The 13025-nt window shown below is 38.7% G+C and overlaps 1 protein-coding gene across 4 annotated transcripts; it reads right to left on the bottom strand.

Moving 5' to 3' along the window:
• Window positions 1-101: 101 nt before the first annotated feature.
• Window positions 102-13025, bottom strand: mtg2 (mitochondrial ribosome-associated GTPase 2). Of its 4 annotated transcripts, none has more exons than XM_053240468.1 (8): window positions 12919-13025; window positions 9801-10021; window positions 8102-8249; window positions 6066-6181; window positions 4710-4928; window positions 3497-3635; window positions 1718-2090; window positions 102-1154 (listed from the first exon to the last, which is right to left on the bottom strand). In XM_053240468.1, exons 2-8 carry the CDS (start codon window positions 10014-10016, stop codon window positions 1091-1093), a joined length of 1275 nt encoding a protein of 424 aa, XP_053096443.1. In that variant the 5' UTR covers window positions 10017-10021; window positions 12919-13025; the 3' UTR covers window positions 102-1090. The 4 variants fall into 4 exon arrangements, with proteins under 4 accessions (XP_053096443.1, XP_053096444.1, XP_053096445.1 ...); XM_053240469.1 differs by having other exon boundaries at window positions 12855-12990; XM_053240470.1 differs by lacking the exon at window positions 12919-13025 and adding an exon at window positions 12716-12816.

Here is a 13025-nt window from a genome sequence, read left to right as displayed (position 1 = left end):
GCAGCAGAAACATAACACACTGTCTACTTTTGTCTTGAATAATTGTGCCTTGAAATAAAATTAAATGTGCTTGGTTGCTGCTTAAAATGTTAGATTATAACAATAAAGGGTTTTATTCATACAAATAAAAGTTTAAAGTGACCTTTGAACCAGTGACAGTCTGTTTACACTAACCCTTTTAATGAACCAAACTGCCATCTAGTGTTGCTTATGAGAATTGCACTGAGTACACCTTGGAGGTATTGTGACTGCTTCGTAAGTAAGGAATAAAACTCTTGCGGGTGTGCAGTTATAGGAAAATAATCAACACTGATACAGAGGTGACATTCAAGGAAGCATGTTTTCAATTCTGTTATCAGGTTTCACATTCCTATCTGTGGTAAACTACAGATAACGGAGGCAGAGATGAGATTAAAATGCTCAAGTATTTGCCAAGACTGACAAACTGTCCTAAGCTGATGACATGAGTGGTCACAACACATCTTAGTGATCTAGACCGCAGACACGACCTATGGTAATAAACATTCAACAACATATTTATTCAGAAATGCATTTAATAAATAGATCAAATAAACAACAAATAAATTCATTTTACATTCCTGGCTCCCTGCGACTCCGTGTAGGATAAGCGGTACAGAAAAGGGGTGGATGGATGGATGGATGTATACACCGATCAACCATAAAATTAAAACCACCTGCCCACTATTGTGTAGGTCCCCCTTGTGCTGCCAAAACAGCTCTGACCCGTCAAGGCATGGACTTAACAAGACCTCTGAAGGTGTGCTGTGGTATCTGGCACAAAGATGTTAGCAGCAGATCCTTTAAGTCCTGTAAGTTGTGAGGTGGGGCCTCATGTGAATATAGAGAGGTTTAACTCTGGTGACGAGGAGGTTGTTTGTCTTTGCTGTAGCTTCAGACGCAGAAAATCAAGAGAATTTGAGTTGCTTGCGTGACTTGACTGTAGTCACAGTTAAAGTGGGTCGTCGTATCGCATACCAGTGAAAGTCCCCAAAATAAACACGCTGTTATTTTTAGTTACAGCAATGCGGAATAGTGGTAATTAAATATTTTCAGTACATGTTGTAAATCTTCATATATTCATTCCACCACTTTGTCCTCCATGTTTGGTTTTCTTCCTTTCCGCAACTTGTGACCTGACAGGGCAGGAAGTTAAAAAAAAAAAAAAAAAGCGTGTGATGTCATGTTTTGGAAAATGTTTTTTTTTTAAATTTAATTTAAAACTTTTTAAAACTTTTATAACAACACCACTGTCAAAAATAAAATGCCAGCAGCATTTTTTTTTTATAAATCATTACATGTTCGAAGGTGACTAAGAGGAGAGAAAAAAAAAACACCAAGTGTGAAAGCAGTATTAGACCAGAATATATCTTTCAATTTTCCAACTCTCTTAAAATTGAAGTTCAGAAGTTGTTCTTCATCCTGGCCATCACAGTGCAAAAATCTACAATCAGACATGACATGCTGTCTCACATTTCCTCCTTGGCTTTGCACTGAAGCTATGAGGCAAATATAACCAAAGAGCAAGAGATGCTTATAGCCTCCAGTTCATGATCAGATGAACTGCATGCCTAAATCATCACGCACTCACCTCAAACAGCGTTGCTGAACTGTTCATTAAAGTAACATTAGTTCTCTGATAGAGAATCAAGATCTACAAGAATTATTCAATATGTAATATCTCATTCTTCATGTCTACCAGTTGAAGATCGTCTGTCCCGTATGGTCGTCGTAGAGCTCTCTCAGGTGGATGATCAGCTCCTCTGTGTTATTCCCAGTAAGAGCGGAAAGAGGGATGATGCGCTGCTCCACTCGTCTCCTCAGCTCCTCCAGTTTCTCCTTTGTGCCGCTCAGGTCCATTTTATTGGCCACAATGGCATGAGGACGCTGAGAGAGACCGGCTTCATACTGATCCAGTTCAGAGCGCAGACACTGCAGCTCATCCCATGGCTCCGGGGACGACATGTCCAACACGAAGAGCAGGAAGCGACAGCGCTCAATGTGACGCAGGAAAGACAAACCGAGGCCACGGTTCAGGTGAGCGCCGCGGATTATACCAGGAATATCAGCCACTGAACCAAAAGAGAGAGACAGAGAGGGAGGGAAAGAAAGAGAGAGAGAGGGAGAGAAAGAGAGAGAGAGAGAGAAAGAGAGTTAATGTGGATGCATAAGTTCAAGCTATCAAATTAGCTCTTTTAATATTATTTTATTATACAATAAGATAATACTAATTTATATAAGCTAATCTAACATAATATATAATATCTTAAAATATTACACATAACACTATAATAAAATAATAATAATTATTATTACTATAATATTTTAAATGATTGAAATAATATGAAAACATTTTAATGCATATAATGCTTTATATATTTATTAAAAAAGGAATTCAAATGTTAATTTGCATATGATCAATTTAAAAAAAATATATTCTTGCAGGAATAATTTTTATTTTTATTTACTTAAATGTCCAACACAGGCAGGGTGAAACCAGAATGTCTGTTCACTATATACCTCAGCACTATATAGGCTATAATATAATGGGGTCATAGTGCAGTATACTGTATATACTATAAAACAGCAATTGAGGTTCAACCACCAAAAAAGTAAGTGTTTCTCACATATTATGAGCAATAGGGATCACCCACTAATGTAAAACCGTGTTTTAAAAGGTTTAGGTTTGGCTACTAAACTTAAGCACATCTGAATGGGAGTCATTAGTCATTAGCCTAGCTCTGAGTCATTAGTGTTACAGAGCAATTATACAGCAGTTAATTCCGGTCCATTTGATTTGATTGCGTTCTAAGAGTTCTTATATTTATTATAACTATAAGCACTGGGATGTTTAACTGTGTGTATCACTCTGCTGGTTTTCACCACATAAAATTCCATTTCCTAGTTGGAAACGGTTTCTACAGTAGAGTTAGTGACATCATCAGAGGACAGGGCAAACAATACATTTTTCATGAATATAAATTTTGACTTAAAATATAAAAGCTTGTCAGATGAAGATGAAAAAGAAGAAGGGATGTCACTTTCACTGAAAGCATCTTTAACGGGAATCAACGTGAGCGAGCTAGCTGACGGGCTATAAGGTGAGTGCGATTCTTCAGGATCTATTTCCACTAGCGGCACAAAAATAAATAAAACATTTGGCTGTATTGTGCCCAAAATGTCAGTTACTCAATATTAATTTCTTGTTTATAGAACTGTTGCATAAAATTATATAAAGTTATACTGAATATCGGCACAGCTGTGACTACCTGCGGCGAATCGCCACGCCGTGTCGATATTCAGTATAACCGTGTTCTTGCTCATGCGATATTGCTTAAGTAAACAAATGTCATGTTCACATCACAATACACAGCAGAAGTTGTGAGGTTTTTTTAAATACAAAATCATAATAATATAAATGACTGTTAGTTATTAGGTTATGCAATTACTGTAATGTTGATGAGCGGTATACGCGTACCTGCTAGTTGCTCGTGGTCTCTGTACTTAACAACGCCCACGTGTGGCTTTAGCGTGGTGAAGGGATAAGCTGCTACAGCAGGACGGGCGTTAGAGATCGCTCTCAGCAACAATGACTTTCCTGCATTAGGAAACCCGACCTGGGAGCAGGCACACACACACACACACACACACACACACAAACACACACACACAATCAGGTACGTATACATTTATCCTACTGTGGTTTTGTAATTACTGAAGGTTTTGTAGCACCTGGTTACTGGTAAATTCTGAAACAAAGACTTTCGTTAAAATAATTAAGATGATCAAAACCATAACAGGACACAAATTATAATATAAATTAAATTGTCACTAATAAATAAAATAAGCGTTACCGAAATGTTTGCACATCTGGCAGGAATCTTTAGTTTGGCTAAATATTTTTAGCTTGGGAAAACATTTACAGATAACTTTCCAAAAAAAAAAAAAACTGACAAACAAGGCCCATCATATGGCTCAATAATACTATTTGTACATAACCAACTTCTTGAAATAGCAGAATAACATTGTATTCAACAATTAAACATGCAAACCAGATACGATCGATATCATACTACAAATAACGTGTGACGTACAATTCCACCTGCATGTCTCTTATACAGTCTTATGTTGGTGTGTGCTGAGCAAGAAAGGTTTCTAGGTTCACGATGAAGCTACGACAGTTTTTAGTAGTTACCGGCAAAAAGAAACTTCATGAAACACTGAAATTCAATTGATTGTGCTGCGATTGTGCTGGAAATTGTTTCTAGGTTTCAAAACACTTTATGTCACTAATGTCTCATTAGTGACATCTTCTGCCCATAACTATTAAAACACTACATACTAACAGTCATACTAATAATGTTAATAATAAACATAGGCATGCAGTTTGCATGATGCTAAACCAGACTCTAGATGTTTCTTTCTAGTATAAAACTAAAGGAGCAAACTTTAGAGGCTTAGCATGTATTAGCTCATGGATTACATTTGGGGTAAAGGGGGCCTTTTTAGCCGAAATATCACTTTAAGTACTTTTCAGGTGTATGTTTTGATCTCTAAGTGACACTGAAAGAGTAAATCCACAGTGTCATTCCTGTTTTATCTTCCATTTGTCTCAAGACTACTGCTCTGTTAGGATAGAAGAATATGCATCTGTCACAGTGCATCTGTCTCTCTTTCCCCATCTCTCTCACCAATCCAGCATGTGCCATTGTCCTCAGTTCCAGCTGGAGCACTCGTTCCTCTCCTTTTTCTCCAGCTGTGGCCGTCATTGGTGCTCTGTTTTCGTTGGAAAGAAAGAAGCGATTGCCTTTTCCTCCTCCTCCTCCGTGAACAGCCACGTATTCCTGCCCGTGATGAGCAAGATCGGCTACTGTTTTGCCCTGCTCCTTCACCACAGTGCCTATGGGCACCTACACAAACACACAAAATTTATTACAAACACAAATGATCATAAATTCAACAAATAATAAGTGCCAAAGTCAATGCAAGACATGTCTGTATTCATAAACTCTTTTTTTTTTCCTTTTCCCCATAAACTCTTCCCACCACAACCACACCTTGGGAAGACTTTTTATTGACTATTAGGGAAGAGAGAGAGAGAGCACAAAGGAAAGAAAATTAAGAGAAAGAAAAAAGTAGAATGAATAAATAAATTAAAAATATAATAAACAAACAAACAAATAAATAAAAATGCAAAAAAAAAATGTTGAATGCACATTTGCAGGTGCATATGAACAAATCAAAACTAAAACACAATTTGACAGCAAAACATGGAGAAATATATATTTTTTTAAATTAAAAAATACAAAGAGAGAAAAACTGTGAAGGAAAGCTCTAGAGCGTGACGGTGGTGGGTATGGCATAAAAGTGTGGACTGAACAGTAGTTAATATTGAGGTAAAAGTAAAACTAAATCAATTTAGATATATCCACTAATTAATTAATAACAAATTAATTGCATCATTTCATCAGTCCAGTTCAGGCTTGTGACACTGTGTGAAATATTTCATCATCCAGTCGCATCGAGAAGTTCTCAACTTCATCGCTCTCAGAGGTATGGTCTTATAAATAGTACGTGAAAAGGTGGTAAAATTTTTTTTTTTTTTTTTTTTTTCCTCGGCGTTCCTTGTGGTCAAATGTTTTCTTTGGTTAAATGTTGTCTTTGATATGTATGTTTAAAATTCTCCTCGTCAGCTGTAGCTTTGCTGTTTCTATGGTTACCATGTGAGAGATTTTCACCTGCCTTGTGATATAGCTGTGACCTTTAGATTAGATTAGATTAGTCACCTGCTGTAAATAAAGCCTTTAATGCAGTAGATGACACACTTTCTGGCATTTAAATCATCTAATTTAATAGCTATCATGATACAGTATATTCCATCATCAATTGCTTCAAGCTGAGTCGAGTGCAGTGTGTACTTATTGACTGAAGGCAGGAGGGGTGATCATGTACCACACAGAATATTAACTCAGACTCAGACAGAGTGGACTCAGACTTTTGGACTTGTGTATGTATCTCATGTAGCGTGTGTTATAAATCAAACTTACTGGTATGTATTTTGGGCCAGCATTGCGTCCATAGCAGTTCTTACTCCTCCCAGATTCTCCGTCTTCTCCTTGATATGAAGCTGATATGAGAGACAGCGACTTTATTTGCTTGTTCACTGCAGAGAAAAAAAAAAAAAAAACAGTAATGACATTAAGTTTTTGTTACTATACTAAAACAGGAAGCTACACAACAATATGCATATGAATTCACAAATAAGGAAATGCACCACAATAAAGCTGCAATTTTGTATAATTACTGGATTAGGGTGGATTCTGCTGCGGCATTAATTTTTTTGTTATAAATAAGCAATATCGCACGAACAGGAGTGTCGTTATACTGAATATCGGCAGGGCTGTGATTCGCCGCAGGTAATGCTGATATTCAGTGTAACCGCACAACTGTGTTATTTTTATAATGTTTTTATACAAACAGTTCTATCAGTACCACGCATTGCCAAAACCACGGCAGGGGGCAGAGCTTTCTCTTACCAAGCCCCAAAATTATGGAATAGCCTCCCAGTTAATGTACGTGAAGCAGACACGGTCTCAGTGTTTAAGTCGAGGTTGAAGACTTATTTATTTAACCTAGCATTTAGCGACTAGTGTTTTTATCAAAGGAGTAGATCTGGGGGACTCGTGGATGTTGAGTTTTATCTCCACACGGTGACTGTGAGTGTACCTAACCACTTTCCTTCTCCTTCTGCCGAGCTACACTCCTGAGCTGCTGGTGATCCAGACCCCCCTACGCTCTGGACCAGATGAGCATCACTCCTGAGCTGCCGGTGATCCAGACCTCCCCCCCTTCACTCTGGACCTGTCCACCGGCAATGCTTCATACTGCCACGAAAACGCTTCAGCTGTTTTCCATGGACTACACCAACACACATTGTACTCACACACACACACTACAGTGTAAACCCATATGAGGATGGGTTCTCTGTTGAGCCTGGTTCCTCTCAAGGTTTCTTCCTATCACCATCTCAGGGAGTTTTTCCTTGCCACCGTCGCCCTGCTTGCTCATCAGAGACGTCACACACACACACTTCACTTTACTTTTGTTTGTGTAAAGCTGCTTTGAGACAATGACCTTTGTAAAAAAGCGCTATACAAATAAAAATGAATGAATTGAATTGAATTCTATAAATAAGAAATTAATATCAAGTAACTGACTTTTTTTGGATACAGTTTGGTCAAATGTTTTGTTTATTTTTGCACTGCTAGCAGAAATAGATCCCGAAGAAGCTGCACTCATTTTATAGCCCATCAGCTAGCTGCCTCACATTGATTTGTTCATTCCTGTTAAAGGTGCTTCCAGTGAAATTGGCTTCCCTTCTTCCTTTTCAGTTTCATCTGATGAGTGTTTATATTTTATGTCAAAAGTTATATTCATGAAAAGTATAGTTTGCCCTGTGCATTGATGATGTCCCTAACATTGCTGTAGTAACCATTTCAAACTTGGAAGTGGAATTTTACGTAGCAAATATGAACGGAGTGATACACACAGTGAAACAGTGATATAAGCACTCATGGAATGCCACTGAACCAATCAAATCAAACGCACTGGAATTAACTGCTGTATAATGGCAAATAAGAAATAAGAAGATTATTTATTGTCTTACAACACTGGGATATTTCATATATTCACTTATTAAACTACTGGCAATGTATTTTTTTTTTCCACTTAATGCATGAATTTGTTTAACTCTTCTCTTTGTTCATGTCTTTTGTTTTAATTTTCCACTTTTTGTAACCTGGCGCTGTTGTAAATGATAGTAGATGTGTTTTCCAAAATGTAAATAAATTAGATTAAATAATCTGAGTGTGAGCAGGAAGCAGTGTATATTGTTTACAACATATAATTTCTACTGATGAAGCAGTAATTCATTCTTGTATTAAATATAATAATTATTACTTTATCTGAAATCTACTACATTAACACGGTCTTCTTTTGTATACTGTCAAGCAACCTTGAGTGATATTCATAAAAATAAATTTAAAAAAAGAGAATGAAATAAAGTGGCCATTAACAGCATTACCCTTTATGATGATGTCGCCTCCGTTACCCCCGTTGCCCCCGTCCGGGCCACCCCACTCTTTGCGAGGTTCACTGTGGAAGCTGCAGGCTCCGTCTCCTCCCGACCCGGCCTGGAACTTCACCCTGCGCTGGTCCACGAAATAACGTGTCTGACGTTGGTGGGGGGGGTGGGGGGGGGGGGGGGGGGGGGGGGAGAGAAAAAAGGACAGGAAACATTATTTAGGAAACTTTATGACTTCTACCTTAGAGAAGCACATCAGAGTTTCAGGGGCTGAGATTAACAGCTCAGGAGGAGAATAAAATCTCGTTTATATTAGGAGGTGAAACGTCACCGATTTGTCTCTGGGGGGCGAAAATGTCCAACTTTCCGAGATTCCGATAAATATTTAGGTAAAAGTGTAAAGCTGCTTTAAGATTTGGCTTTTTTTTCCTCAACTGCCAACATGTTTTATGTAATCCTAGAGTAAGCTCTAAATAGTGTCGCCATTAGAGCTTTTTTTTTTTTTGGTCACAGCAGAGTTTTGAAATAGGTTCAACATTTCAGAAAAGAGGAGAGTGATGTCAAACATTTTTTTTATTTCCTCATTTGACCAATTAGGTCACAAGATGGAAAACATATGAGAAAAACAAACATGTAGGACACACTGATGGTGAATAAATGAGTCATGGTACTGAGAGAATACGAGAAAATGTATGACCTGTTGAATTGAAAATATTTCATTGTCTATATTCCGGGTTTGCAATGTAACCAAGAATAAGAAAAATGTCTATAAAATAAGATGTCTATTTCTGGGACACAATGTGACGTTCCACTTTAACTGTGGCTGCACACAGCAACTCAATTCTATTGATTATGTGTCTTCAAGACTACAGCAAAGACAAACAACCTCCTCAAAGTTAAACCAATCTTTACTTCATCTGCATTACTGATGATAATAAATCTGATCTAGACAACAAGCTACGCTGGTTAGTTAGCTAAGACTAGCTAAGACTGGTAAGAGTATTGTTAAGGTTACAGCGTGTGCATCGTATGACTTTTTCCATATCAGATCAGAAAAGGTGCACCTTTTCAGCCAGCACCTTTACTGTTTAAAAAAAATCCAAGCAGATTCAGACAGATTCAACCATCACTTTACTCTCATACATCACTTCATCATTCTTGTTGTTTATAATAATTTTTACGCAGCTTCTATTTCTATCTTCCACAGTTAAAATTAAACATTGAAATGTGCATTTCCTATTTTGACTCCTTTATACAGGGAACCAATGAGAGTAAAAATTTTGTATTTATTATTTACAGCATATGGTCTACATGTTCACCTTTACTTTCTACGCGTTTTCTCAGCCGCTGTATCATGTTTTTGTGGCTTTTACTCAACACGTACCGATTGGTTCCTGACTTTACACACACTCTGTTGTGATAGAGAAAATAGTGGGAGTCTCAAACATTCTATTTGTACTCATAGTAGAGCTTACACTTATCTTATTCCTGTGTATTTACGAAAAAAAATAAAATTAAAAATGCATGTGTTTTCAACCAAGCTGCTGAAACTGACATGTTCCCAACACTATTAGATTCAGCTTCACTTGACATCACTGTTAACACTCCTTTGATGCCATGAAGACAGAAAATTTCTGAATTCCTTTTTTTTTTATTTATAATTCCTACAAACCATATGACAAACACATGCTCTACACACCAGCTTCTTTTCAGAGAGCTCTTTCCTCTTGGAACTTTCTCGAGTTTTTCCACACAGCTGGCAGCTCAGCGACAGGTTTCTGAAGATTACAGCGCTGTTTCCACACCTGCGCAGGTGTTTCCCTTCAGCAACCGTATTCCCGGAGCGCACAGCGAGGGCCTCGCTCAGAATCCTCCAGATCACCGGCTTCATTCTGGCTGCCACATTCATCCACATTTAACCTGACACAAGAGAAGAAAATACAACGGTTTGATTGACGATATCCATTTAACACTTAAATGGCACTGTGGAAAGAGCCGACTACAAATACGATCGAAAAACAGACTTCAACAACCTACATTCCTTCAGCAACCTCCCCCTGCATCACTGTTATAATTAAACATGGGTCAGAAATGAGTCACATTTTTACATATTGTTTTATGTGACACGATGTTGAAGGCATGGCCTATATCTTCTATATGCTGCATTCAGGAAAGTAAAAAACAAATAGAAATTCTTCTTGAAGAGGGATAAAACACTTTGTGCTGTGCTGTTATAAGAAAAAAAATGGAGTAGTGTAATGAAGCGGAGTTACTGTTACAACTGTTACAAGTTGATTATTTTGCTATAACAGCATGTCCTGGACTGTTTTATTCCCTTATATCACAACGATTTGACACGAGCAAATATTATCACCTGCCTTGGTTGTTTTTCTATCTGGTTTAATAAAAATATTTTTTGTCACTCGGTAGTGATGGATAGATCAGCACATGATGCGATTTGACGGTAAAAGAAACAGTACAGGGCTCCTGTACCGTTCACCCCCATATCGTTTGGAGATTGTGAGTTTGAATCCTGATGATGCACAAGCCATCTGTCCCCGGGAGTTTCTCTTTCTCCCATATCAATCACTGCGATACTAGAAAATCACGGGCGTCTGTGATCTCATGCATGCGGAAGACAGCGGATAGCGCTTTCCTCCAAGTGTGTTATGCCGCCCTGTGACGCAGCATGAGCAGCAGTTCAAAAAGATGTGGTTGGCTGGCTTCATGTGTCTTGGGGGAAGCATGTGATAGCCTTCTCCCTCCTGGACCGGTAGCTGTTGTATGATAGAGGAAACATAACTGGTGATGGGAATTGGCCAAAACTAAATTAGGGAGAAAACTGGTGGAAAATCAATGTATTAGCAAGTGACGTAAACCTAATCCCCAGTGTATGGAAATTTGGTGTTAGTTTATTAATGTAGTTTATTTCATTCAGAGACAGATATGATACACCTGTTTAGCTACTAGATGTTAACTATCATCCTGTAGTCCTCATGTCACTTGTCAGGAGGTTTTTTTGAGAGGCTTATCAAAAACTCCACCTGCTCCTCCGTCCCTGACACCATCGACCCACTTCAGTTCACCTACTGCCCCAATGGGTCTACTGACGATGCCATATCTTACGTCCTACACACCACCCTCATCCACAACGACAGCAACAAAGAGATCTACATGAGGCTGCTGTTTACAGACTACAGCTCAGCCTTCAATACCATATTCCCACACAGGTTGGCTTCCAAGCTCATGGACCTCAGACTTAATGTCCCCCTCTGTGACTGGGTCCCGGACTTCCTCACAGGCAGACTCCAGGTAGTGAGAGTGGGTGAGTTTACCTTCAACACCATCACCCTGAGCACTGGAGCCCCACAAGGTTGTGCCCTGAGCCCCACTCTACTCTTTCTACACACACGACAGAGTGTCCTCTCACAGCTCCACTTCTATCGTCAAGTTTGCTGACGACACAGTGGTTATGAGCCTCATCTCCAACAACAACGAGGCCGCCTACCTTGATGAGGTAGAGAAACTGGAAACTTGGTGCCAGGCTAACTGTCTCTCTCTGAACATCAGCAAAACCATGGAGCTGGTTGTGGACTTCAGGAAGAGGCAGCAGTGGAGCTACACCCACTCAAGATCGGCGGGACCCCTGTAGAAAGTGTGAGCAGCTTCAGGTACCTTAGAGTACACATCTCTGAGGACCTGACCTGGACTTATCACATCCAAGCTCAGGTGAACAAAGCCTGACAACAGTTGTACCATCTGAGACTGCTGAGGATATTCAGTGTTTCCCCAGAGATCCTGAAAATGCCCTATACTGGGGCTTTAGAAAGTTTGCTGACTCAGTGCATCTCAGCGTGGTACAGAAACTGTTCAACCTGGGACCACAAAGCCCTGGAGAGAGTGATGAACTCATCTCCGGGTCTGCTCTCCCCTCTCTGCATGACATCTGCACCATCTACCAGAGCTGCTAAAACCTTCAAAGACTCCACCCACCCTGGTAACTGTCTGTTCAGCCTGCTGCAATCAGGCAAGTGCTTCTGTAGTCTGATGGCTAAAACCCAGAGGTTCAGGAGGAGCTTCTTCCCTCAGTGCCATCAGACTCCTCAACACTGTTATTTCCACCATAAAGACCCCTTAAGACTCCATAAAGACTCTTCAGTCACTCTGCACAATGCACTTTGCTCTTTGTATTGTTACTACATGTAACATACTCACATATTTTTTACATCCTTTTTGCACATACTTGTACATATATTTCTTATTATTATTTATTTTATTATTATTTCTTATTTTTAAATTAGTATTTAAATGCACAGTCTATAGAGGACTAGGCCAGGCTTTCATTTCACTGAGAGTTATATACTGTATATAACTGTGCATGTGATAAATAAAAATCTTCAATCTTAATATCGCGATAATTCACAAAATCGGATATTATCCAAAACTCCGTCCTTTAGCTACCATACTTCTCTACACTTTATGGAATGAAATGAAAGATTTTTATGAAAGATACGGTGAACTATGAATATTTTATCAAATACAAAACTACTCAAGAGCAGGCTTAGTTTTTACATATAAAGCAGTAACCTAAATGTGTTGCCATAGTAACAAAACCTGTATTAAGAGGAGTTAGCCCGCACCGCTAGCCGAATGTGTTAGCCGTTATGCTAATAGTTTTACCAAATATCTGGCTATTTATACAACCATTAAATATCTAATTTGGCTTTGTCAAATATAGAATCCGCGCTTATACCTTTCTTCAATAAAAGTCTATTTGTTTTTTTCTAACTAATTAGCGTTAAAAGCACAGAAGTCACCTTGATTGCTAGCCAGCATGTTTCAATACAGAAACAACACCGGCTGATGGGCGGAGTTACAACTACGGCAGCCGCAAGGGTACCAAATATATAAAATTATTTTTCAT

This window comes from Pangasianodon hypophthalmus, chromosome 16, assembly GCF_027358585.1.
Source record: "Pangasianodon hypophthalmus isolate fPanHyp1 chromosome 16, fPanHyp1.pri, whole genome shotgun sequence".
Lineage (NCBI taxonomy): Eukaryota > Metazoa > Chordata > Actinopteri > Siluriformes > Pangasiidae > Pangasianodon > Pangasianodon hypophthalmus.
This window is presented reverse-complemented; position numbering and strand designations above follow the sequence as displayed.